Below are 25,720 nucleotides of genomic sequence, written 5' to 3' on the forward strand. Positions count from 1 at the left end.
TTGAAATGAAACGAAATACGTTTATTATGGATACATAAAATGAAACAAGACACTTAAATCTAACTTAAATATAATATGTATGCCACAATAGGCCTGCCACTCAGTGCAATACACTGATTTTCAGTGGTTGCTTTAGGATGCCTTGCTGAAAGTGGATGTATTTTGTGCTCAGACTGCATTTTTATGTAGAGGTAGGAATATAATAGGTAAGGGTCGAATAAAAACAATAAATATTTTCGAATATTGTTTATATTTTACAAAATTTTACAAAATCGACTAAAATATAGCTATATTATACAACTTAGTATACATTTCATATACCATAAAGACAAAGGCCTTCTCTTGTCTTTTTATAGTTTTAACAAATACCCTGTTGTTTAATTGTCATATTAGAAAAACCAGATTTAAACATTTTTTTTATAAAAATATTAATGTTCAAAAACTTAAAATTGTTCAAAAATTACAAGTACATTGACATGTTATACGAACAATGGTTTAATTTTCAGTTATTGACAGAAGTTTAATCTATAAAAAAACTATATTAACGGTAACATAGGGCATTGGCTACAATCAGGATAAATTCAGGCAAAGCCAGTACACACATCTAGTCACTTATAAGTACATTACTTATTTCTATACATTTATATAAAAACAGTCTATTCTATCATCGTGTGTGTGACGTCACTCGACCCACTCGAGAAGAGAGAGGTCGTCCAGCCGCTGAGCCAGTAGAAAATGAGCCCCCAGAATAAACAGCGGACTACTAGATCGACGAACCACATGCTGAAAGGTACAGTAGTTTTGTGTGAATAAACAAAAAAAAAATTTATTTATAATGTCATAGAAACAGTTTCTACAAGGTTAAAATATAAAAATAATAATTTGGAAAATCCAAAAGTGCACGCCTCATAATTTTTTTTTTAATAAATATTTATTAATAAATATTAATTAATTATTATTTTTGTTTATTTAATAACAATTAAACCACATCGAATCAGACCCTGAAAAATGAAAGGGTTCTATTCCTGAGCATACTCAAGCGTAAGAGAAAAAAAAAGACTCGATTAGTAAAGTATTTCGGTCGCTATCGTGTTAACAAGAAAAAGGATCCGCACATACAGACACACGGACGTCCAAGACAGAACTTTTTTAAACTGTTTTTTAACTAGTTTAAATAACAAAAATGACATCAAAAATATGATGAACGTTAAAAATAGTGTTTTTTCTTAATATGTGTGTATGTATTATCTTACAAGTGCAATGTATGATACATAAAGACATTTTAAGTTTGAAAAATCAGATGTTTTGCGCGAAGTGACAGTAGTACCCACCTCAACGCTTCGCTTAAGAGGCGTGCAATTATATACATAACTGTCCCCACATGCTTATATTTCTTAAAGTAAAGTTTAAGACTCTCTCTTTGCGATAAAATAAAGGTATTACTTTTATAAAAAGTTGTTTATTTTTTTTAATTTCTAGCAATAATAAACAAATTATCCCATACTTACATTTTCATGTGTCTTCGGGCGGCAGGTAATGTATCATCATACTCTTTGAGTATGAAAACTCGCGCGGCGCGGATGCAGTCTTCAAAATATTTTGATATGTCTAAACCTGTGAACATAAATAGAGGTATTAAAAATAGAAAAAATAACTAAGCACATTTTGTAGCAGTAACATAAAATGGACGTATTTGGAAAGAAATAAATAAATAGATAATATATTTTGTAACATCGCCATCTAGTTGAAAACTTTGGAAATCCTACTCCAACTTTTCAACTAGATATTTCACCAGCTACGAAGAATTCCGTAGGTACAATGACCTTTTATAATCTCTCTCGCTGCTGCCTAAATATAATGCATCTCGTTCTTACGGAAGAAATGATAACCTGAGATGTTTAGATCTTTTTTGTAGCCATAGGAAAGATATGAATCAGTAGTTGAAATATCGATGTCACTTGCAGCAAACCGGTGGGTATAGCGCGCACTCACCCACGGCGTCCACCTTGTAGTCGCGGCGCTCGCGCACGTTGAGCCGCTCGCGCACGCGCTGCGCGATGTCGCTCTTGAAGTCCCATTGGTTGTTTGTGTAGTACTCGAACACGTCGAAGCCCTTGCTGATACGCTTGTGGACGCGGGTTAACCTGGTTTTATAGAAGTTTAATAAATGATTGTCTTTTCTTCGAAATAAATATACAGAATACCGAAGACTTGTTATCTAATCCTTAAATTTATTAACCGACTTCATTTCTAAAGATTCAACCAGCTATAAATTATGCAATTGAAATATTTTTTTAACACTCTTCCTTACAACTTTCAACATGATCAAAATAATTACATAATATATACACACAAGAAATTTATGTTAGTGAACTTAGCAGATCATTTTTAGCAGATCAAAAAAAAATGTGAGTTCTTATCGCGTGCAGTTGAGTTCTACAGTTCCTGATACTTTTTAGAAATAGTTCTGGCGTTTTTACCTTAAAAAACGACATTTGAAAAAATGATCTGCCAACTTCCCATAGCATATAGCATATTAGAAATACTCGCGTAAAATGAAACACTAGAAAATTTATTTATGTCATATTTCATCACGCCGTAGCACCATGCCGTAGCATCATGCCGTAGCATCACGCCGTAGTATCATGCCGTAGCATCATGCCGTAGCATCATGCCGTAGCATCATGCCGTAGCATCGCGCCGTAGCATTACGCCGTAGCATCACGCCGTAGCATCATGCCGTAGCATCACGCCGTAGCATCATGCCGTAGCATCATGCCGTAGCATCACGCCGTAGCATCATGCCGTAGCATCATGCTGTAGCATCACACCGTAGCATCACGCTGTAGCATCACGCCGTAACACATGCCGTAGCATTACGCCGTAGCATCACGCCGTAGCATCATAGCGTAGCATCACGCCGTAGCATCACGTCGTAGCATCACGTCGTAGCATCACGTCGTAGCATTACGTCTTAGCATCACGTTAAGCCGGGTCCAGGTCGGGTTTTTTCAAATGTCGTTTGCGTCAGAACTATTTCTAAAAAGTATCAGGAACTGTAGAACTCAACTGCACGCGATAAGAACTCACATTTTTTTTTGATCTGCTAAAAATCCTCTGCTACGGGAAGTTGGCAGATCATTTTTTCAAATGTCGTTTTTTAAGATAAAAACGCCAGAACTATTTCTAAAAAGTATCAGGAACTGTAGAACTCAACTGCACGCGATAAGAACTCACATTTTTTTTTTGATCTGCTAAAAATGATCTGCTAAGTTCACTAACATAAGAAATTTCCCATACATCATAGTTAATAAACACATTCACAACATCCTGTAATTATACACACACACTATGTCACTATATAAGATCAATATTTCACACACACAAGCATAAGTACAACCTCTAATTACACGCACACACACAAACACAAGCAAGTTCCCACGATATAATATACTCACACAGGCTTATATCCAAGGCAGAAGAGCAGAATGTCAACCAAAATGGCGGGCACCCAGTGGAAGAAGAATGCACAGATGTTGTGGTATAATCGGGAATGCTTCATGGAACCTCCTGGGTACCTGAAAATATACAATAGTGAATAAAAAATAACTAGACACGTGTCAAGGGACACCCGGATGGAACGAAATTACTAAAATGACTTGCTTTCTATGAAAGAGAGAAAGGGAAACACGCGCATGCCGCACGGCTTACAACTATAGCAAGGTGTCGTTACAACTTTTCGTCTTAATTTTTTCTGTCTAGCCCCCTTTGCAACGCACGATAAGGAACTTCGTTCCAATTATTTACTAGTCACTTGCTCAGGTTTTGCCTGTGATGATAAAAAATTGCCTATCGTGAAAACATTTTAGAAGAAATTACTGTTTGTAATTACAGTGAGTGCATTTAAAAATTAATCAAGCGGATTCAAATGAAGATAAGCTACTTATTAAGTATGACTTGATTTGAATTAAACTTCAGTTCATAATTTAATTTTGACCTGTTTAATTATTACAAGTTACCCTATATTATGTATATGCCAAATTTCATAAATATAGTATAGTAACAAGCAAACAAACATACAAACTTTCGCATTAATTACGTTACTTTTTTACTTTTTAAATCGTCACATGGATACTAAGCACTTACCAAACAACTCCGTTTAAAGGCACTCTATTCATGATAATCTCTCTGCCAGCGTCTATCATTTCGATCCACGTCACTTTGATCTCAGCTGATGACGTGAAGTTGATCACATTTGATTCTTTATCGCTGCAAATTAATAATCATTGATTTCAATTTTAATTTAAACTGAAATCAAAATCGATTTCGAAGGAGGTAAACAACAAAGCATTGACGTGGCATAAAACATTGGGATAAGAAAATTTCTGAACTAGAAGTGTTTCTGAAAAACTACAAACTGTTTTACTTAATACTTTACTTTTACTATTGCTTTTACTTTTACTTTTACTCTATTCTACTTTACTCTACTCTACTTTACCAACTCACCCATTTGTTATATAATTCCAAGCCATTATCATAATGCCATTGATAAAAACATCTACAGGAAGGTAATCTGCGTAACTGTTGCCTTTACAGTACATTGTTCGGATCACACCCTTGCCAGCACCTGCGAATATATTTTATTATTTTAGAAGCATTTAGAAGTTAAAGATTGTAACGGATTTTAAGCGCGATTTATTATTATCTTATACTAGCTGTGCCGCGCGGTTTCACCCGCATTGCTCCGCTCATGTGGGTGATGATATAATATAGCCTATAACCTTCCTCGATAAATGGGCTATCTAACACCGAAATAATTCTTCAAATCGGACCAGCAGTTCCTGAGATTAATGCGTTCAAACAAACAAACAAACTCTTAAGATTTATAATATTAGTATAGATTATTAACCCGACATTTCGCACACTGTATACTTATTTTTTAAGTGAAGAGGGCCCATAAAACAATTATAAATATAGAAAAAAAACACGCTAGATAAAATGAAATCATTGTATTGTCTCTGATCCTTGATGTGAAGAAAGATGTATCTATCCGTTTAAGTGATGATTGAGTCAAAAAGAAATGCTTATATACAAACATACTTAGATGAAGCGTGTTAATAAACACATAATATAGAAAAAATTATACCTATCGGCTATCTCTAACAAGTTGCATACGGAATGATCACAATTTTTCTCTAAAGGGAAAATGAAAGTTTTTGTCTAAACTGTTTTAGAGTTTTTAATGGATATAGGTAAATTATTAATTACCTATATGAATAAATAGCGTTTTGATGACGCTAAGACATCGCATATATATTATTTTACAATGAGCTATCAAAGTAAAGAAATACATATTACATAAGAACAATGAGAATCATTAGTTTACAAATTTTGCGCAGTCGGATAATGTTATTACTTATTACTGCAAATTGTTTATCTTTCAAAAATGTCACAGAAATACTGTTTTTGCAACAAAACGTGTAGGAAGTTGCGTCTATAAAACAATGGCTGTGTCACAAATATATGTAGTTATAACCTTCGAACGTGGCGTAAGAGCGCGTGCTCAGAATGCGTTTGGTTATAATGGGCAAAAATTAAGGTTAATTTTTAAATTTTTGATGTTTAGTTTTATAGCATTAAAATGGTGTTTTATTGAATTAAGAATCGAGATCGAATTATTTCTATTGTTCAAAAATTTCTAATAAAAAAAAAATAATATGATGTCGATTTTATTCGAATTGTTGCGAAGTTTCCTACTTTCTGCGCTAAAATAATATATTGCAGTAGATTATATAAGTAATTCCCTATCGTGATCATGTTACACCATACTTGATCAAACACAACTCGCTTAAAATGGAATATCGTACCCACTTACACATGGCTACGCTCCTATTTAATGTTATAAAATATAGAGTACCTGTATATTTGTACAATAAATTGAAATGGTTGGCGGAAAATAATACAACCTACCAGACTAGACACGCATGTTCTTTGTTGGAAATTCCCCTACATAGAACATCTACTTTTAGAGGCAGTTTTAGGTATCGAGCCTCAAAATGTTGGAACGACTTGCCGCCGCCTATTCGTTCACAACAAAACTTATCTTCTTTTAAAAAAAAATTAAAGTCTTATTTTCTCGATTATCAAAAACGCCAACAAGAAAAAATTTAGCATCCCCAATAATGTTTCTATTTGTTTATTTATTATTTAAGTCTAAGATTTAAGTATTTATCCAATAATCTCGTCACTACTCTAAGCTAATGTGTAATTATGTATTATTTATTTCCTAAGTATAAGTATATATTATAATTTATAATATTAAAATTAATTATAGTATTTTTTAGTATATATATCATAATATTAAAATAGATATATATATATTATTATTTTTTATTTTTTAATAACTTTATGCAGTTTTGAGCAAAAATACATCCACTGTCAACAGGGCATTCTAAGGCAACCACTGAAAATCAGTGTATTGCACTGAGTGGCAGGCCTCATGTGGCATGCATAGATTTAAGTTAGATTTAAGTTTCTTTGTTTTATTTTATTTGTATTTTTTTTATGTATCCACAATAAACATATTTCATTTCATTTCATTTAATTAGTTCTAAATAATAAACAAACTCTTCAGTTCTATAAATTAGTATACCGTACCTAGATAATTTTCTTACCAATAAGAAGTCCTGTAGGTCCGTTGATGTTGTCAGTCCAACCTGGGACAGGTTCTTGCCAAATTGGAATAACTATAATAAAAATATACAAGTTTATACATTATATATATAACAATCAAAAATACGATACAACAATGCAAGAGCTTTTGTACTGTTATATTTTTGCATTTAAAAAAATAATTTGTACTGACTAGTCAGCAGAGTAATTAAAATTTTAATCAAATCTTCGTTAATTTTAATCAAAATATTGTAGATTTAAAATATTTGCAATACAATCGAATTGTGATTTCTTTTTACGTATTTTAACAATTGAACTGAAAATAATTACTGACTAGAGTAATAATTCATTGTAATCAAAACTTCGTTAATTTTAATCACAAATAAAGATTTAGAATATTTACCAATAGACGGTCTCAAGATAACAAGAGGTATATCTTTCATAGCTTCCACGGCGAGCGCTTCTCCTAGCGCCTTCGTGAAGGCGTAAGAGTTTGGTAACTTGCTTAGTAATCTGGAAAATGGAATAAAGTAGTAAAAAACGAAACGAATGTTACGAAAATGTCCAGCAATAAATATATATATATTTTATATAAAATATTCAAAACGCACAAAAAATTGTAAAAAATTCAGATTATGGAATACTAATATTGAGTGCATTTTATTTGCTGCGTGTGACGAAATGCCTCTGAATTATCTCAGAATCTGTATTCAGTATCTCAATTCGGAATCTTAATTCAGTCTTAAATCAGAATCTGTTAATTTAGCATCTTATATATCAGAATCTTAATTCAGACTCTTTATTCAGGATCTGTATTCACAATAATTCTGGCTATAAACAACTCACTTGGGCGTTATAACAGCGATGGTCTCGTCGTCCATCCACTCGACGGCCTGTATGATCTTGTGCGGGTCGGCGGGCGGCGGGTACGGGCGCTCCTCGAGGAGCTTCTCGTGCAGGTGGCAGTATGCGGTCGATATGTGGAAGTGCAGCTGGGAATAATAAGTAGTTACATATAACATCTAAATCTCGTGTCACAATGTTTGTCCTCAATGGACTCCTAAACCACTTAACCGATTATAATAAAATTCGCATTATAATAAAGTTCGATCCAACTTGAGAGATAGGATAGTTTAAACATGTAGGTACCACGGGCGAAGCCAGGGCGGACCGCTAGTCTATACAAATATTATAAAGAGGAAAGGTTTGATTTTTTGTTTGTTTGTTTGTTTGTATGAATTGAATAGGCTCCGAAACTACTTGGCAGATTTGAAAAATTCTTTCACTGTTGGAAAGCTACATCATTTCTGAGTGACATAGGCTAGGTTTTATCCCGGAAATCCCACGGGAACGGGAACTATGCGGGTTTTTTTTTGAAAACGCGGGCGAAGCCGCAGGCGGAAAGCTAGTATACTATAGAACTGATTCAAGTTATCTGCAAAATTATTGTTAATTCGAAATTTCGAGAAGAAAAATAGTAGGTATATCTTCATATCTAATGTTATACCTAATTTAATTGAATACAGTTACGCGAAGTCGCGGGCACCAGTAACTCTATTATTAAAAAAAAATGATAGGTAGTTCATTTTGAAAAAAAAAGACGTGTGGCACTCGGGGACTGCCGCGGTAAAGCTATTGCATGTTATGCCTTCAAGCCACACCTCCGCGCCCGTCAGAGTGGGGAGCGTGAGGTTTTTCGTTACGAAATTTCTGGATTCGGTCCCCGCGATCAAGGCCCGCGATAGAAGCTATGCAATAGCTTAAAATACTAATTTATGACTTATTAAACTGAATTGTGTTTGTTTGGTTGAACGCGCTAATCTCATGAACTACGGGTCCGTTTTAAAAAATTATATCAGTGTTAGATAGTCCATTTATGTTGGAACCATGTGGAAGGCTAAAATTAAAAATATACAACATCCGATTTATTAAAGGATCGGAACAGCCAACATTGAAAGTCGTCGCAAAAGCGAAAAAAGACATACACTGTGACTGCGTACGTAATGCAAGAGAAACCATGGGGCAGAGCTTGTAATAATGTTAATGACATATTACCACAACAAGGAACATTAGCTTAAAAAATAGAAACAGCGAAATGTGGCTGTCATAATAGTTATTTCTTCAAAGTTAAATTTTGCGGTTTCAATTATTGCGAAACTATTCAAATCTCGAAGGTTTTTGACGTGACAACGTCGTATAATTCGATAGAGCCGGCTGCACGCACGAAAAAACATGACTCATGCGGCGTTACCTCGCTCTGAGGCGTTCCATGTAAGGCTTGAAGCGAGAGCGCGGATCGAGCTACAAAGAAGCACAATCGGACGTTGTCACGTTCAACTATCGTCATTTTTTTTTTTCTATATTTACGACTTGAGAAAAATATAGTACTGCAATTAATAATTCGTCTTGATAGCTGTTTGAGGGATGAATATACAGAGTAATTACATAAAAGTCTATACTTACTTTTAAATGTTTGCATTGCCTCGCCAATTCCAATATTAATTTGGTTCCACGAACATTTAGGAGCACTGCTTTCTTCAGTTCTTCGTCAAACCTGTTAATAAGAAAAAAAAATATTGCTGAATGTGTCATTTTATCAACGCAACGCAATTGAATGGCATATCAACGCAACGCATGAAATCAAATCAAAAAAATATTGAGTTATGAATTATCTTACGAGATTATCATAATATATTAATGCAAAGGCAGAATACGCGGGTTCAAATCCCGTCTCATGATAATTTTTTTCTATTCTTTGGTAGTGGCCCTGCCTTCCAAGCCAGAAGTCGTGGGTTCGATTTCCACCCGGGGCAAATATTTGTGTGATGAAAATAGATGTTCGGTTGTCTCTGGGTGTTAATTTATCTATATAAGTATGTATTTAAAATTATATAATTATGTATGTTTATCAGCCATCTGGTTTCCATAACACAAGCGAAAGCTTAGTATGGGATCAGATCGTGCCGTGTGTGAAAATTGTCCTGAATTATTTATTTATTATTATTTATATGATACCTGACAGTAGCAGCAGCATGTACTATAATATCCACTTCATCAATGATGATGTTCCTGTCTTCATCAGAGAGCCCCAGGTCAGGCTCGATGACGTCACCGGAGACCAGCTGCATCTTCTGTAGAAGCGGTTCTACGCCACCGCGGAGGTTGCGAACTTTCTCGAATAACTAGAAAAATAGTAAATTAGCATTGGAGTTTTATGTAGATAATATATGACATGGAAAATATTATTGTATTATTTCCTACTGCTAGTAAAATATTGAAAGTAACTTATTTATCAAGAATTCCTGTCAACCAAAGGCGAATCCTATCCTATCCTACTATTATGAATGCGAAAGTTTGTCAGGATGGAAGTGTAGGTATATGTGTGTTTGTTACTCCTTCACGCAAATACTATACTGAACCGATTAAAATGAAATTAAGCACACATACAGAGGTTAACTTGGAACCTATCCTTGTTAACTTAGGATAGGTTTTATCCCGGAAATCCCACGGAAACGGTAACTATGCGGTGTTTCTTTGAAATCGCGGGCGAAGCCGCGGGCTTAAAATCTAGTGATTAATAAATCAATTATTATAAGAGCTATTTAATATATACAAACATTCTAGTAGGCTAATAGGATATTAGAATGTATTGTTACATCCATATCGGTTTATCCATTTTCGCGTGAAGTAATATCAATTAACATACCAACATAACATAATAGTGCTAAGTTATTGACACTTAACTTAAACTCATTAACTTGATTTTGACATAGATTTTGTAACTTAAATAAACATAAGCCGTTAAACATTGCTTAATTCGCATCTTAGTGCTATTGTCGTAATGTGTACTAAGTAAGAAACTTTCAAGTTATGTCTAAGTTAGATGTTTACGCCAACATTACGTATTATATTTTGTTTGTTTAGGTCAGATTAGGAACAACAAACCTTTAAATTAATATAAGTTACATATTATAATATAGGCAAGTCCAAAAAACTCAGAAAGTCAGTAAATATAGATATATGTAAGTATCACGTTTGTTAATCTGTCGGGGCAACTCTTTTACACAAAATTACTGAACGCATTTTGATGAATTTTTATACGCAGATAGAATGTGGTCTACAACAGCATAATATATTCGCTACTTGTATAACCATCTATAAACGAAGTCACAATATAAAACTAGATATATAAACTAAAAGTATCATTGCATCTATATACCTAGAGGTATCAATTTTGATAATATATTTTCTCCAAGTAAAAATAAATAAGTACATACCTATAATTTTCATTAATTAAAATTTTGTTAATCAAAATTAGATATAATATTAAATTTATTAAAAATACCTAGACAAATATTATAAATATGCAAGTACAATACTTACAGGGTATATATATTTTTTAAGATAGAACTCAATTACTATTATACCTATGTTATTTTATTATCCAATAAAACATATTATTAACTAATAAATAACACAAGTAATATATCCCTTTAAAACTAAAACGAAACAGAATGACTAACACGTTTAGCTAGGGCATGTCTTACCACATAGGTTGGCGTGTTGCAAGATTGAGCAACTCGATGCACTATACCTAAGTAAGAGAACGGAATCTAAACGTGAAATGTTTTGCTTGAATACACAATTAAAATGGATTTTTTATAGAAGAAGATATAGGGAAGACTCAAAAATTATTAGATGCATTTCGGAATTTTTGACAGTAGAAAGATACCCTGCATAATATATTTACGGAGTATATTTTATACAAGCTGCACTCCGCGGTTTCACCCGCGTGGCTTCGCTTCTGTTGGTCTTAGCGTGATGATATATAGCCTATAGCCTACCTCGATAAATGGGCTATTCCCCACCGAAAGAATTTTTCAAATTGGACCAGTAGTTCTTGAGATTAGCGCGTTCAATCAAACAAACAAGCTTTATAATATGTATTAGTATATTTTTTTTTAGCTCGGTTTGGTTAATACGTCTAAATTGTTACAAAGGATATATACTACATAACAAAAAAAAGATAAATTTGAAATATTGTCTAACGGTACATTCACATCAAACGAACATAGAGCTAGAGCTAGAGCAAGTGCATTCTTAAAACTCGTATTCAGTGTTGTTCAGTATTAGAACATTGCATTTATTCTTTTCGAACGCACTAAGAACAACGACAGAATGCTCTACGCCTGTTTACACTGAAATAATTTGACATAGAAGGGTTAGAATGAGCATTCGCTCGTTTGATGTAAATGCACCGTTTAAAGTCTACTTTGTAAACAATTACCTTTTCTTAAAACAGCTTGACATTCCTTATCAATGGTTGTTTAAAAAAAATACTTCACGTTATTTTTTTTATTAATAAAAGTATTAACTAAGTACCTATTTTATAATATAAATGAATAAAGACTTAAAAATGATTGAAAATAACAGGAAATCTATAATAATAATAATAAATAACTTTATTATCCAATTAATGTTTAGTTGGAAAAACAAAAAATACCCAAACATAAATAATTACCCTAATCATAATATTGCATTACTATTTTTCCGTTTTTTGTTCACTTAACTTCAAGCTAGGTTAAGTTCAAGTTACGAAAATAGAGAAACAGCATTGTCTTTTGGCAGTTAAGTAATGTATACAGTTTTATGTCGTAAAATACAGTTATTTTTAGGGTTCCGTACCCAAAGGGTAAAACGGAACCCTATTACTGAGACTTCGTTGTCCTGTCTGTCTGTCTCCAGGCTGTATCTCATAAACCGTGATAGCTAGAAAGCTGAAATTTTCACAAATTATGTATTTCCGTTGCCGCTATAACAACAACTACTAAAAATAAAATAAAAAATATTATATCCCATACAATAAACGTGTTTTTTCGTATTTTTTTACTTGATAGTACGGAACCCTTCGTGCGCGAGTCGAACTCGCACTTGACCGGTTTTTATAGTTACATGTGTTTTATGGCTCTTGTACATGATATTAATCATCTAGCGAATAAATTAAACTACTTTTTCAACGCGGATTTGCTCTCTTTATCTTATTAAAGTTATGTAAGAATTTTGATTTGAAATTTAATTGTCTGTGACAAATTTGCCCGTTTTTTGTAATTGTGTCTTATTTTTCTATGTTTAACCACAGGTAATATACTTAATACAATTGTTTGTTCGAAAAAAATGTCAAAACGGATGAACCGATTTCGAAGTCATTACGAATAAAAGATATAGATGTCAGTTTATTTAGTAAATTAGAAAATAATTCCTAGTAATTATATTTTAGGTACAGACAAAGTTGAAACAATAAACTAGTGAATAATAATATTAAAACACTTACAGCATCGCTAAGAAGTTCTTCGAGCCTTTGTTTTGGTGTTTTTCCCTTTTTTGGCCGAATAAATAATATTATCTTGCGGATATCCGGGCATTTCCTGTAATAAGTAATATTTGTTTTAGCGCCATACGATATATATTTATTTATCTATACTAAAACAGCTAATATTATTATAAACCTGAAGAGTTTGTTTGTTTGAACACGCTAATCTCGGGAACTACTGGTCCGATTTGATAAATTATTTCGACACAGAATATAATATTAACTATTATAATAGTACTGCTTTCGGTGTTAGATAGCCCATTTATCTGTAGTTCCTGTGATTAGCGCATTCAAACAAACAAACTCTTCAGCTTTATAATATTAAGTATAGATTTTAATTACAGAAATAATTATTTCTTTTATTCATTAAAATGTAAAATAAATAGAGACTTTTTAATATTTTTCACAAAGTTCAGTTCTATGTCATATTTTGATAATATTATATACCTATGCTGTTACATATTTTGTAAAATTAAATTGTAATTGATATCTATACTGATATGATTAAAAAGAGCAACTATGTAGTTTCTTGCCGGCTCTTCTCCGGAATCGGTGGTAAATGATAAAAAATATGTACCTAATGACGATTCAAAAGTGCTTCTAGAAGTCTAATTTTTAAAGTGAAACTTTTATTACATCGTCTCAAACTTTTTGGTCTGTGTAGCGCATGTCGCGTGTATCGTGGCTGCCGAGTAGGTATATACCTAATCGGCAGCCGACCGTCACGCGACATGCGCTACACAAAGCAGTGTTCGGAACCGTTCGAACAGTTTCACTTTTACCGTGGTTTCATAAAATCACACAACATTTTTTTTTAAATAAATGTTTGAGTTTGAGTTTTGAGCTTGATATTTTTATTCTATTCATCAATTTCTAACTAAACTATTCCATACCTTAACAGTTTTTCCACAAGAACTTTGCCCATGAAGCCAGTGCCTCCAGTAATGAAGACGGTTGTGTTTGCGAAGGTCTCAGCTATCCTGTCTGGTAGAGAGTCTACCTCCATCGCTGTCAAACCTTCGGATGACATGGCTCACTGTGGATGATATTATTATCTGTTAGTAAAATTGTTTTTGACGTGACAACGTCTTATAATTCGATAGAGCCGGCTGCACGCACGAAAAAACATGACTCGAAACTTTGACTTGAAACGAACATATTTAATTCAAACTGTACACTTATCAAGGATCGGTGACAATTAAGGTGATAATACAATAATTTCATGAGTTACTCAGAGCGTGTTATTAGGATTTTAATTATATTTATTACTAGCGGTCCGCCCCGGCTTTGCCCGTGGTACATGTTTACGTTTTCTACATAAGAACCATCCTCGTACTTCAAGGAATATAATAAAAAAAGAATTATCGAAATCGGTTCAGCCGTTCTCGAGTTATGCGCTTACCAACACATTTTGCGATTCATTTTTATATATAAGATTAACTTCTTATTGCTCTAAATAGGTTTTTTTTTGTCAAAACATAATATTATAGTTGACAAAATTTTATAGTCCACACGAGCGAAGCCGCAGGTAGAAATCTAATTAAATCATAAACACAACACGAAAAACAGCCCATCCGTTTTGAACCTACGAAGCGACATACATTACAAAATTGTACACATTATTTGATGCTAATTAAAAACACATTACGAATGTCGAAATTATGTGGACAATATGAGTCAAGAGGTTATGAAAATTTACTATTTCGTAACTAGTTGTCACCCGTGACATCGTCTGCAATTTGCAATAGTTTAGCTACTGTGTAAGTGCTAATATGTTTCAGTATTATAGAGACGATTATTGTAATGGCACAACTTGAAAATGGGTTATTCTGAAGCTTGTTTGTTTTATAACCGACTACAATAAAAGAGGTTCTCAATTCAATTGCATTTTTTAGCTATGTTACCTCAGATCTTTTGACTGGGTGAACCGATTTTGGTAATTCTTTTTTATTTGAAAGCTCGTGCTTGCTATGTACTGTACGTGCCATCATTAAAGATGGGTACCTATGTTCTGATAATTTCATTCATTGGAATTTGAATTTTTTTTTCCAAAATACATACTTATGTTTTAATTTTTATGAACCTCAATTTATATCTTATACTAGCTTTCCGCCAGCGGCTTCCCCCGCATTTTCAAAGAAAAACCCGCATAGTTCCCGTTCCCGTGGGATTTCCGGGATAAAACCTATCCTAAGTGTTAATCCAAGTTACCCTCTATATGTGTGCTAAATTTCAATGTAATCGGTTCCGTAGTATTTGCGTGAAAGAGTAACACACACACACACATCCTCACAAACTTTCGCATTTATAATATTAGTAGGACGAAACTCATTTCAACAATAATTGACTAGATATTATACATTGATAGTTATTATACTTATTACCCAATTGCAAAAATATAACAAAAGAATAGAGTTTAAAGCACAGATAACAAAATATAGTTTTAAAGAAACAGATAACATAATCAAACAATCTAAACTCCATTATTATATGAAATCGATTCCTTTCTACATAGATCATGTCATTAATAAGATATTAAAAATAACGGTTTAAAAATAATTTTGATACATAAAAGTTGTGTTAGTTACACCATATTGTGTATAACATCTGGAACCGATTTTGATGAGGTTTTTAATAAATAAAAAACTCATGATATATTATTTGCTTGAGTTGTGTTTACTTGCAAGAGTTTTGATTACATACTAGCTGTGCCCCCCGCAGCGCTCCGCTCCTGTTGGTCTTAGCGTGATGATATAGCTTATAGCCTTCCTCGATAAATGGCCTATCTAACACTGAAAGAATTTTTCAAATCGGACCAGTAGTTCTTGAGATTAGCGTGTTCAAACAAATAATCTCGTCAGCTTTATAATATTAGTTAGATAGCCCATTTATCGAGGAAGGCTATATAATAGTATATTAATATTACCGTGGTACATGTTTACGTTTTCTCTACATAAGAACCATCCTCGTATTTCAAGGAATATAATAAAAAAAGAATTATCGAAATCGGTTCAGCCGTTCTCGAGTTATGCGCTTACCAACAAATTTTGCGATTCATTTTTAGGGTTCCGTAGCCAAAATGGCAAAAACGGAACCCTTATAGTTTCGTCATGTCCGTCTGTCCGTCTGTCCGTCTGTCCGTCTGTCACAGCCGATTTACTCGGAAACTATAAGTACTACAGTGATGAAATTTGATGGGAATATGTGTTGTATGAACCGCTACAAAAATATGACACTAAATAGTAAAAAAAAGAATTGGGGGTGGGGCCCCCCATACATGTAACTGAGGGATGAAATTTTTTTTTTCGATGTACATACCCGTGTGGGGTATCAATGGAAAGGTCTTTTAAAATGATATAAAGTTTTCTAAAAAACATTTTTCTTAAAGTGAACGGTTTTTGAGATATCAGCTCTCAAAGTCGTAAAAAGTATGTCCCCCCCCCTCTATTTTTATAACTACGGGGTATAAAATTCTAAAAAAAATAGAGGTGATGCATGCTAATTAACTCTTTCAACGATTTTTGGTTTGATCAAAGTATCTCTTATAGTTTTTGAGATAGGTTGATTTAACTGTAATTTATTATATTTGCTGCTACGGAACCCTTTGTGCGCGAGCCCGACTCGCACTTGGCCGGTTTTATTATATATAAGATTATGATCACAAGCAGGAGCGGAGCAATACAGGTAAAACTGCGGGGCACAGCTAGTTATTCTATAATTACAAAATACAAAAATAAAGATCGTCTGTTACATCGATATGTGACGACAACCAAGGTCTCTTGGTGACTTCTGATTACGTCTTGAAGCATGGAATGAATTGTAATTACATTTAAATTATAAACTAGCTGTGTCACGCGGGTTTACCTTGCAAAAGTATGCTCTTGTGTTATTTTGATGTTTAGGCTATATTATTGTAAAGTTTTATCAAAATCAGCCCAGTCGTTTTCGCGAGCAATAAAATACATATATTCTCATAAAATTACGCAAGTATTATTATTACATGTTGTCATTAGTAGGATAGGATAATCTAAAAATGCTGTAAGGTTCAGCACAAGTTTCATTTTGTTTTTTTTTATAAGATTTGTCCTGTACCTTTAAAGTTTTAAGGTCATTTTGGTGTAAGGTCAAGCCGTTACAGTTTATTTCCAAAAAACAGAATTTTAATATAATTGAAGTTGTTCTTAATTATTAGGAAAATAATGACAATTCTTAAAAATCAGTCATCCTAGAGCAACAGCAACTATTTTTTGTTGTTTCTCCGGAAATATTCATATAATAAGCGGACAAAGTCACGATCAAGAACTAGTAACATAGAAATAACTTTCGCCTTTACTTTACTATATTATGTAAACATGCAAGTCATTGGTAGCATTAAGATGTAATACTTTTAATAATGTACGGTCAAGGTGTCGAGTTCACGGTCGATAATGTGCTTTTCCTTCCGTTATTAATATGTTAATATTCATATTAATATAGTTATTTTTTGGTATGTTTAATGTGTGGGAACTGATTTTGTGAAAATTGTTGTTGGACAATGTTATTTTTTTTCAACAATTTTTTTTAAAATATATATAACTATATATAAGTATATATATTTTATGGGATGGGATTAATAATACAATTATATTCAATACAAGCGGTCCGCCCCGGCTTCGCCCGTGGTACATATTTCGCAATAAAAGGTATGCCTTTGTTCTTTCTCAGGGTCTAGATAGATTATCTGTGCCAAATTTCATCAAAATCGGTCTAGTAGTTTATGCGTGAAAACCATACATACATACAAACCTTTCCTCTTTATAATATTAGTATAGACTAGCGGTCCGCCCCCGCTTCGCCCGTGGTAGGTACATATTTACGTTTTCACTCCGTAAGAATCATCCTCGTACTTCAAGGAATATTATAAAAGAATTAACGAAATCGGTTCAGCCGTTCTCGAGTTATGCGCTTACCAACGCATTTTGCGATTCATTTTTATTATATAGAAAGATTATTGTTTTATATAATTAAGGAAGAGAAAGGAAACACAAATAATAGGCTAAATAAATCGTGTTTTATTAGATCAAAATCAGTTCCTTGCAAAATATCCATTCTGGTGCAATACTGTTGCAGTATTGTTAAATGCAGTGGTAAAACTGCATTTCTGTTCTAAGAATTAGAATCAATGTATTTTTACCGTTACAAAAAAGAGTGCCGAATACACGTGTCAGAAGTGAAACTTTCTTGACTACTTGCTCCGTGCTTCTTTGGCAATACCCAAAGATTATATCAAAAAAATATTTAAGTAAAAATTGCCATGAAGTGACCTTGAAATTTTACTCTCAAGTTTCAGTTCAAAAAGTTCTTATATACCTTTTAACGTATTTCTTATTGACATTAAACTATTTAAAATCTTAAAAAATAAAATACTTAATAAACATTTTGAATTAAGGACAAAGTCACAGGACACACCTTGTTAATGCCTCAGCCCCCGGAATCACTTATCACAGACACAATAGAAAATCTATTGTGTCGTGGCCCGATCGGGCCGCTCAGTGGTCAAGGGGTGTACCTAACCGTGTAATAACTTCATGACGTAATAAGTTCATGTTTTACCGTTTCAGTTCAAGAAGGTTATAATAATTAACTTCTAGTAAATTCCTGTCACAGATATTTCTGTCTCGCTCTAATAGTGAACAAGGAAAAGAGATGTAAATATTAAAAATATTAATATTAATAATTTGAATTCAATGGTCATTGTTTTCTTTCAGAATAACGTTCGTTTAGAAAATTATTTATTATTCATAGATTTTGTGTGTTTGTATTTACTATTTATGTACCTATATCGTCAAAAAATATATTTCAAATATCGAAAATTTACCTGAGCACTATAGGCTATATATGTACAGGCGAAACCAGGGTGGACCACTAGTTGTATAATATAACTTATAAAATTTCAAAGCGCACAATTCGTAAACAATAATGATTTGAGTACCTAATAATCGTAAAAATATTTCTCACATAAATTGCAGTAAATCATAGTATAAAGCAAAGTCGCTTTCTCTGCCCCTATGTATGCTTAAATATTTAAAACTACGCAACGGATTTTGATACTGTTTTTTTAATAGATAGAGTGATTTAAGAGGAAGGTTTTAGTATTTATTTTATTATGTTTTAGACAAAGCGGGCGAAGCCGCGGGCGGAAAACTAGTTAAATATGAAATAATGTCCCCTATTGATGTATACCTTCAAAAATGTATTTCCAATAACTGAAAATTATGTCCCCATAAAATTTTTTAAATTTAATTTCGTCTCATTTGGCCCAAACCCCACGGGGACGAATACAACGCTCTATTTACAAATATAATCACGCATCGGTTGACTAACTTCACTAGTGGGTCGAGCTCTGAAGCAATCGGTGATAAAATATTACGCCAATACTGCAAATATGAAATAAACAAACATACACATAGATTTCTAATCATGTATAATTATAATATTATGTACTTACAAGCAAGCGCACATAGTCAAGGAAAGCATAGTTCCCGTTCCCGTGGTATTTCCGGGATGAAATCTATCCTATTCTCTTTCTCAAATCGGTTTAGACATAGTTACTTTCGCATTTCTTAAATTATAGCTGGTTAGCGATATATTATGTCGCAGGAAACTGGCTAAGCCATTTCCTTAATTGACTAGGCTCTTTATTAAATAACGTTTTAAATTAACTACTAGAATGGTAACCGTATAGTTCATTATATCAACGGTGAAATATTTACTTAAAAAACACGATTTAGTAAGAACTCATGAAATTATTGTATTGATACCGTTCCTTGATTACTGTTCATAGTTGTGTGTTGTTTTTTTCAATAACATATAAATAATTTCAAAAATTATTTATATTTTATGTAGGTACGTGATCCCTGAGTGCTATATTATAATATGTACATACCACAAGCGAAGCCGGGGCGGACGGCTACTATATTTATACTTATAATATTAAAAAGCTTGAACGTGCTAATCTCAGGAACTACTGGTCCGATTTGAAAAATTCTTTCGGTGTTACATAGCCCATTTATCGAGGAAGGCTATAGGCGATATATCATCACGCTAAGACCAACAGGAGCAGGAGCAACGCGGGTGAAACCGCGAAGCGCAGCTAGTGATAAAATAGAATATAGAATGCACAATCGGTAAACAATGACTTTTATTATTTTTCTGTTTACATTACTGTTATAACTGATTTATTAATCGTAAAAAGATTCCCACATAAATTGCAATTATTTAAATTCAATGTAAATAATTATTTAGCGTGTACTCTACTATAATAAAGAGTTTGTTTATTTGAACGCGCTAATCTCCTCACGAGTTTGATTTCTTGTAAAAGTTCGATCTTTTACTATTTTTAACGTTATTTTCAGTAAAGTAAAGCTAACAATACGAAAAGGTCAAAAAATACAAACTTACGAATTTATAATAGTAACACAGATTACTAAATAATTACTATGTAAATATAACTAGCTTTTGGCCATCGGCTTCGCTCGCATAGTCTAAAGAATTAACCGTGATTAAAACAACCAACTACCTCCAGACACAGAAATCATATTATAAAATCGCGCCGTTACGACGTGAAGGAAAGACAAACAGACAAACACAATTTCACATTAATTATATATGTATAAGTAATAATTAAAGTATTCGGAAGAGGAAACTCATGCAAAATATCTGATCGACCTCTTGATATTTAAATTTCACTGATTTAAAATAAATTGAAAAAACAAAAAAATATTGAATAATTATTACAATGTAAGTTCACATGGATCAAAATATTATTGTTAATAATACATTAGGTGCTAATTATATATTCGTATTCTTGTATTTAGTTGGAAAAAATCATGTATTATGTAATATTATTATAGTGATAATTTTAAAATAAAAACATATAGGTATTTTTTGTATAAGTTTCAGTTTTAAAAATAGCTTTTACAATCCTACTATAATAATATTAATTATTATAAATGCGAAAGTTTGTGAGGATGTGTGTGTGTTTGATACTCATTCACGCAATTAGGTACTACTGAACTGAACCGATTACAATGAAATTTACCACACATACCTATAGAGGGTAACACATAGGATTTTATCTAAGAAATCCCACGGGAACGGGAACAACGAGGGTTGTTCTTTGAAAACGCGGGCGAAGCCGCGGGCGGAAAGCTAGTCTTATAACCTTTTGAACAATGCAAAGTCATAATATTTACCTCTGTACCAAAGCGGCTATTGGGTACTAAAACCAAGGTTGCATTCCATTGCCCCATTTGTAGAGAGTTTTAAACCAAACATCACACATATGAAGCAATGTAACGTATACATTGTTTTGTTGCCTAATCTTTGAGATTATGATTAGCATGTATACAAACATTACTACATAGTATAATTGCAGATTTTCATCTTTGTACAAAAAAGAGCAAATATGGAGTTTCTTGCCGGTTCTTCTCCGTAGATACTGCTTTCCGAATCGGTGGTAAATGTTAAAAATATGTAATGACGTTTCAAAAGTTCTTCTAGAAGAAGTCTAATTGATAAAATAAATGTTTCAGTTTGAGTTTGAGTACAAATATACAGTTGTTTTGATGACAAAAAGTTATTTCTATATTATTTAAAACATCTTTTAGCTTCACCTGTATGTTTGTATGTTACCGAAGACTCTATTTTGTTCCACTTTAAACGGACAGATTTAATTCAAACTTTGTACACTTAACAAGGATTGGTGACAAATGACAATACAATAATTTCATGAGTTTATCTTATAAATTAACCCGTTTCAAAATCCGCTCTATATTTTCAGTAATAGAAAGAAAAATTATTAAATTAATTTATTGTTGATCTCAAGTTTGGTCACTTTGTTAGATATAATAAATATATTATCTTACACTAGCTGTGCCTCGCGGTTTTACCCGCATTTTCATTTTCATTTCATTTCATTTTCATTTTTCCTCTCCTATTGGTATTAGCGTTATGATATAGAGCCTATAGCTTTCCTCGATAAATGGGCTTTCTAACACCGAAATAATTTTTCAAATCGGACCAGTAGTTTCCGATATTAGCGCGTTCAAACAAACTCTTCAACTTTATAATATAAGTATAGATAATAGATTAAAATACATTTTTCAAAGTGTGACTGAAATATTTTATTTATAGAATATTGGAAAAAATATTGGATACATAACATTATGATTTTTGTTACAAAATTACGTAACAATACGATTGTTCGTTTTTCTCTGCTTACGTATTGGGAAAAAACTTTGTATACAACATGGATGACGTCAAAGATGTCATAAATATCTATTATATGGTTTTTAATTATTATAGTTTTCATTGTTTTTCTTAGTACTGAGTATTTGCAATTGAGAAATACTAGGTTAAGAATTTAAGACAAAAACAAGTGATTTATTATTTACGTTTATATTTGAGTTTGAGTTTGAGTTGAACTAATAACAATATTATGCCTTTAGGATTTGAGATGTAAATTCGTTGAAGTCTTTTGTCTATACTAATATTATAAAGCTGAAGAGTTTGTTTGTTAGAAGGCGCTAATCTCGGGAACTACTGGTCCGATTTGAAAAATTATTTCGGTGTTAGGAAGCCCATTTATCGAGGAAGGCTATAAGCTATTATATCATCTCGCTAAGGCCAACAAGAGCGGAGCCACGCGGATGATACCGCGGTGCGCCTCCTGAGATTAGTTCAAACAAACAAACAAACTCTTCAGCTTTATAAAATTACTATAGATTATTTGTCTGTTATTTTTATAAATTAAAATGCTTATCCGATTTCATTTTGATTTTTTGAAAAAGAGCTCAAAAAGAAAGCTGCTCTCTAATTTATTCCAAAATGTTTTTTATTTATTTTACCCGTGTACAAAAAAACAACAATAAAACATTTTGAAATAATTGCATTAATTAATTCTATTATTCTCGCAATGAAAACGGACTTTGTTTTAGGTACAGTTGCAATCATAAAAAGCAAAAAAAAATTGAAAATTAAAAAAGTGCACGCTTCATAAAATCATAATGCTTAATTATTTTGACAGAGCTTATAATTATTTTCAGAATAAAAGAAAATTTAAAAAATCACCTCACGTAATTTATGGACGCCCTAAACGGAATTGTGGGGTTTTTACTTAAGATAGTTTTTCTTTAGTAAGTTTTATTAAATAGTTTGTTTGTACAAAATGGGCAAATCTACGCGCGGACAACTAGGATATAAAAAACTGAACGTTTTTGATTATATTGTATCACTTCACTACATAGTATAAAACAAAGTCGCTTTCTCTGACCCTATGTCCCTATGTATGCTAAAATCTTTAAAACTACACAATGGATTTTGATGCAGCTTTTTTAAGCTGATAAAGTGATTCAAGAGGAAGGTTTTAGTACATAATTTATTAGGTTTTAGACAAAGCAGGCAAAGCCGCGGGCGGAAAGCTAGTACTATAGGTACTAGCTTTCCGCCCATAATAATATAAAGGTCTTTAATAAAGTAACTATTGTATATACAAGACATACGGCAATTCTAAGTTAACATGATCGATCAAGTTGTAACATGGGTACTAAGTACAAGTTACCTTAACATAGCTGCAACGTATGTTACGTCACATAACTTAGGTCGTGTTTCAAGCAATCTAACTTGTACTTAACTTATTGGTGCATGTCGAACATGTGATATACCTAACGCATCAGTTTAGAATAAATTTATATTTAAAATAATGTTTTTTGAAGTGAAACATCTTTAGGTGCCTTGAGAGTAAAATTTCAAGGTCTCGTCATGGCAATACCGTCACGTTATGGAGTAAGGCGACGATTTTGGTATTGAATCTTGCCAAAGAAGTTTCACTTCTGACACGTTTGCTCGGCACACACGCTCTTCTTTTTAAATATAGAGTCAATTTAATTTTCGATTAAGTCAATCCAATTTATTTGCACGTCCGCCTGCTCTCGAACCCCGGACTTATCGATTTGAAGGTAGGTACTCACCACTGAGCCACCACTGCATATAATGTGGTTGTGGTCAACAATATTCAATATTTCTTTAGAGATCTGTTTTGCAAATGCAAATTTACAATTGTGGCAAAATTTATAAAAATGTTTTTATTTTTAATTTTATTTTTATTTTTATTTACAGTTTATTTTTAATTAAAAACATAATTATTCGGAATTACAGGGAATAAAATCTGTTTACGGTCTAGCGAATTAACAATTAACAAGTGTAATATTAGTACCTACTTATTAGAACTATGCATTTTTAAAAATTAGACTAATTAGAGTCTAGGTTTTAAGATCTAACTAATATTATAAATGCGCAAGTTTGTGAGGATGTATGTGTGTTTGTTACTCTTTCACGCAAATAGTATTAAACCGATTACAATGAAATTAAGCACACATATAGAGGGTAACTTGGATTAACACATAGAATAGGTTTTATCCCGGAATTCCCACGGGAACGGGAACTGTACGGGTTTTTCTTTGAAAACGCGGGCGAAGCCGCGGGCGGAATGCGTTTGTATGGATAGAATATTCTATGCATGAAAATATAAGATTTTATTGATCTATTTTCCCGTAGTCATGGTTTTTCTACATTTTAAGAACTTCGATTTGTAAGGCAGTTGATTCTATGTTTTAAAAAATTGTTACCCCTAATAATTAATTAAAGAAAAACTTTATGTAGAATAAATTGTTAATATTATGTCCTTCGATATTTTTATTATGACAATTTTCACCCCTAATTATTAAAAGAAAAACTAGATTTTCCACATCTTAAAAATATTTTTTCATTTTATTTTTCATCCTTCACCATAAATTAAAAACCAAAACAAATATAACCATAACATAAAAAATAAAACAAATTTACCTATTTGTTTTCACAGTTCAAAACACAATACACAAAGGGAAAAGCGCACGTCCTTACAGTTGCTCGGAAAATATTAAACTAACTTGAATTAGCGTGCAATGCTGGGTTTTGCAAGTAAAGTCACGTCATACCGCTTGCGAATTATTTAAGAAAGGACCCTTCGTTCGTCCTCCTTTGACTGACCGGTTGGCTTGGTTGGTAGTGGCCCTTCCAAGCCAGAGGTTTGATTCCCACCCGGGACACATATTTGTGTGATGAACATAGATGTTTGCTCTGTGTCTGGGTGTTAATTATCTATATATAAGTATTTATTTAAAATTATATTATATGTATGTTTATCAGCCATCTGGTTTCCATAACACAAGCGAATGCTTAGTATTCGATCAGATCGTGCCGTGTGTGAAAATTGTCCTGAAATATTTATTTATTTATCCTTGGTACAGTGGTTAGCGTCTAAAACTGAAAGATTTGGGTTTGATTCCCGGAGACGAGAAAATGTGTCGGTCTGGCACATTTTCTCGTCTCTGTACTGTGTACACATCTTCTCGTAGTTGCTCGGAACACAGCTACTTGTCCCTAAAATCGATCAGTCAAGTCCGATTTGAAAACTTATTTCTCTGTTAGATAGCCCATTTATCGAGGAAGGCTTATAGGCTATCATCACGCTAAAACCAATAAGAGCGGAGCAATGCGGGTAAAACCGCGCGGCAAAGCTATAAAGTAATATGTTAGAATTTTTTTTAATAATAATAGATAAATAGTATAAAATTTAAAAAAGTTATCGAGTAATGTAAA

General features: G+C 32.7%; 1 protein-coding gene across 1 annotated transcript; it reads right to left on the reverse strand.

Moving 5' to 3' along the window:
- Positions 1-231: 231 nt before the first annotated feature.
- Positions 232-25,084, reverse strand: LOC149895632 (fatty acyl-CoA reductase 1). Its single transcript, XM_090118582.1, has 14 exons — positions 24,926-25,084; positions 13,936-14,078; positions 13,004-13,097; positions 9,688-9,854; positions 9,136-9,226; positions 7,519-7,664; positions 7,076-7,185; positions 6,675-6,746; positions 4,507-4,627; positions 4,147-4,269; positions 3,459-3,578; positions 1,993-2,144; positions 1,509-1,614; positions 232-783 (listed from the first exon to the last, which is right to left on the reverse strand). Exons 2-14 carry the CDS (start codon positions 14,070-14,072, stop codon positions 657-659), a joined length of 1,566 nt encoding a protein of 521 aa, XP_089974708.1. The 5' UTR covers positions 14,073-14,078; positions 24,926-25,084; the 3' UTR covers positions 232-656.
- Positions 25,085-25,720: the final 636 nt, after the last annotated feature.

This window comes from Colias eurytheme, chromosome 30, assembly GCF_061535395.1.
Source record: "Colias eurytheme isolate Ceu_HAF_F1 chromosome 30, ilColEury1 Martin Lab GWU primary, whole genome shotgun sequence".
NCBI lineage: Eukaryota > Metazoa > Arthropoda > Insecta > Lepidoptera > Pieridae > Colias > Colias eurytheme.